This window comes from Vigna unguiculata, chromosome 11 (genome assembly GCF_037176805.1).
Source record: "Vigna unguiculata cultivar grain cowpea cultivar isolate G323 ecotype 2 chromosome 11, ASM3717680v1, whole genome shotgun sequence".
Classification (NCBI taxonomy): Eukaryota; Viridiplantae; Streptophyta; class Magnoliopsida; order Fabales; family Fabaceae; genus Vigna; species Vigna unguiculata.
This window is the reverse complement of record NC_140802.1, coordinates 10,012,690-10,016,342: the sequence shown is the minus strand read 5'-3', so window position 1 is coordinate 10,016,342 and position 3,653 is coordinate 10,012,690. Positions and strand designations below refer to the sequence as shown.

At 35.5% G+C, this 3,653-nt stretch overlaps 1 protein-coding gene across 1 annotated transcript; it reads left to right on the top strand.

Moving 5' to 3' along the window:
• The first annotated feature begins 2,626 nt into the window (after positions 1–2,626).
• LOC146880980 (uncharacterized) lies at positions 2,627–3,082 on the top strand. Its single transcript, XM_085669197.1, has one exon. The coding sequence runs from the start codon at positions 2,627–2,629 to the stop codon at positions 3,080–3,082; it is 456 nt and encodes a 151-aa protein (XP_085525323.1).
• Positions 3,083–3,653: the final 571 nt, after the last annotated feature.

The following is a 3,653-nucleotide window of genomic DNA, read 5'->3' as shown; positions in this document are numbered from 1 at the left end:
ATTTGTCGATATCACCCAACACTAAAATATGAAAACTAGTAGCATAACACTTAGTAAATTTTGCAACTTTGGTTCAACAAGGAGCAATATTGCTCTCGACGAAGCATCAAACGAGCTTGAAAAATTTTTCTTTTTTCAAAACTAGCTTCACAAAGATAATGGGAAAGTGCTTTAGGTGTCTTGGACACTTAGTTCCTTAAAATTCTTCAACACCCAATTTCGTTCGGATGAATAATAAATTGTTTCCAAAACATCCAAAAAAATAAGTGTTAATTAAAAAGGGGTAAAAATAAATTATCTTAAAATATAATTAATTAAAAAGTTTCTTAAAATTTTGTTTAAGAAAAATTAAGTTGGTGTTTAAGTAATATTTAGAAATGGAGTCAAAAATAAAAATTCAAAACAAAAAATATAAAAATATAAAATGTTAATTAAAAAAATAAGAAATGAGATTTATTTTATCTTATTTTAATTAAGTTAAAAATATATGTAAAAAAGTTTTAACGTGTAAAGATGGGAAATTCTTTTGATGGTTTCAACTTCCTCTCAATGTTCTAACTATTGCTCAAGCCATTCATAACTGTTGACAGTTTTTTTAAATTAGTAGATTATTTTGATCACACAAATTTTTTAGGACAGATTCTCATTTTCACTAATACTATATTACACCCGCGCAAGCACCATCATCTTCCTCGGTAGCACTTTAATCTATCACTATTGCCATCCTCCACCAGAGCACGCACGGATAACACCAACTTTCGTCCGTTCATCCACTAATTCATGCCTCATCATTAAGAACTTTTCATCTTCTTTCTCTAAAAATAAAGATTTATCCCAACACCAATTCATGCATCACCCTCTGCACCCATCCATCCTCACATTCAAATAACTCATTTTCACATTACCATATTGTTGTTGAATCCATACAACACCAAGAGTGATTAAAGACTAAGAGATAACAATGAGAGCAAAGGAAAGATTGGAGCATAAACAATGTACATAGTTCTTCATCTGATTTACATGAAATAATTAATGAAGCAACTAAAAATTAAAAACAATAGTTGGGAAGAATTGAAGTAGGGGGAATTATAGTATGGGGTCTTTGTTGTACAAAGGAGAGTCACAGGTTGAAAGTACTTGACACCGACGTGGTGGGCTTCGTGGTGGTTGGCATCACCATTAACGGTTCTAGTCAGAGGAGGAACTCGCACCGGTTGAAAGCATTTGGTGTTGTGGAGCGCGTATGAAGAAGAATCACGGTGCGAGTTCCAACAACGAGAACGGCGGTGCCACTGTTGGCCAAACGAAGAAGATGCGAACATAAGGTCTTGCCTGTTAATAGATATTTATTGTGTTTATTTTAGTTTGATTATTATTTGTTTTTTAATAATGGTCCGTTAACTTGACCGGGATTTTAGGAGAGAGTAGCTAGATTTTAGCTACTTAGTTTTCTTTTCAGTTGTTACGCAGATAGGTAGTGGATAAGTTTTTCTCTCAAGTCTGTTAGCTTTGAAAGGCTATAATAATGTATTTTGTTATGCAATGAATAATATAAGACAAGTGAGCATTTTTTATAGAAAACTTGTTTTTAGTTCATAATTTGGTATCAGAGCTCCTTTTTAAGGGCCTTGAACCAGAAAAGCATCAAAACACTGGGTGTGAGAGAAAGAGTAATACCTACAGATATTATGAGGGGTATACACTGAGGTGTGAGAGAAAGACTACAGAGTGCACACATGAAGACTGAAAGATTATTCTACAGCCATAACAGATACAAGCAAGTATGTGCAACTAGTAATTCCCAATTTCGATGGTCACTATGATCATGGGGCGAAACTTATGGAAAATTTCTTTCGATCAAAGGAATTTTGGCACTTGGTGGAGAATGGCATTGTTGACGTTTCAAATACAGCTGATGCATCAGAAGAAGAAATTAGATTAATGGAGCAACAAAGGTTGAAGGATCAAAAAATCAAAAACTATCTATATCAAGCCATTGATAGAGAAATCTTGGATACCATTATGAATGATGACACGTCTAAACATATTTGGGACTCAATGAAACAAAAGTTCCAGGATTCAACTCGAGTTAAGCATGATCAGTTGCAAGCGTTGCATAAAGACTTTAAACAATTGCAAATGAAGAAAAGAGAATCTGTGAATTGCTATTTTTCTCGAACTTTGAAGATAGCTTAAAGTATTAAGGCTTGTGGTGAAAATGTACAAGAAATTTCCATAACTGCAAAGATTTTGCAGTCTATGACAACAAAATTCAATTATGCAGTATGCTCAACTGAAGAGTCCAACAACATGGAAGCCATGACCATAGATGAGCTTCAAAGTAGCTTACTGGTGCACAAACAAAGGATATTACTGGTTGTGGAGGAAGAACAGGTCTTTCCAGCGGTAACAAATGAGAAAAGTGGGAGGGGAAGAGGAAGAGGAAGGGGTAGAGGATCCTTCCGAGGTAGAGATAGATGAAGACAATTGTTCAATATGGATGAAATTGAATGCTATAAATGTCACAAAAATTTGGGCACTTTCAATATGAGGGTCCCATGTGGGAGAAGAATGCCAATTATGCTGAAGTTGAGGATAAAGTGAACAAGAGGATGAGCTCTTGTTAATGGCTGCAATTGATCCCAAAGAAGACAAAGACAAGTGGTTTCTTGACTCGGGGTGTAGTAACCATATGAGTGGTTCGAAGGATTGGTTCTCACATTTGGATGAGAAGTTTCATCACACAATAAAGCTAGGGAATGACCTCCGCATTGCTGTTGTCGGGAAAGGAAGTGTTCGTATGGTGATAAACAGTATCACACATGTGATATCCCAGGTGTATTATGTTCCTGAACTCAAGAATAATCTCTTGAGTATTGGACAACTTCGGGAAATGGGCTTGACCATAATAATTCAAGGCAATATGTATACGGTTATTTATCCAGAAAAAAGGTCAATTATGGAGATCAAAATGAGCAGTAGTCTGATGTTTGTGTTAACCGCCACTCAAGCTCCTCCGACTAGTACAACATGTTTTCAGCTAAATTGGGACAAGACTCACAACTATGGCATAATCGTTTAGGCCATTTAAGCTATGATGGCTTAAAAACACTTTCCTCAAAGCAAATGGTGAATGAGATACCTTCTATTTCAATTTCGCAAGAAGTATGTACACATTGCTTAAGTGGAAAACAACATCGAAGTGCCATGTCAAAGAAGAGTACATGGAGAGCATCAGAGAAACTTCAACTTATTCATGCTAATCTATATGGTATTCAACCTTCATCAAACAATAACAAAAAGTATTTCCGAAGTTTTATTGATGATTTCTCACGTAAAACTTGGGTATACTTCCTACATGACAAAGTATAAACTTTTTATGTATTTAAAAGTTTCAAATCCTTGGTAGAAAAAGAGGTTGGAGAAAGCATTATTTGTCTCAGGACAGATAGAGGTGGAGAATTTAATTCTAGAGCATTCGAAGAATTCTGCAAAACTCAAGGTATACAGAGGCAATTAACAACAACTTACACACCTTAGCAGAATGGAGTTACAGAGCGGAAGAACATAACCATAATGAATATTGTTCGGTCCATGTTGACAGGAAGGCGTGTTCCAAAAACTTTCTGGCCTGAAGCAGTTAAGTGGTGTGT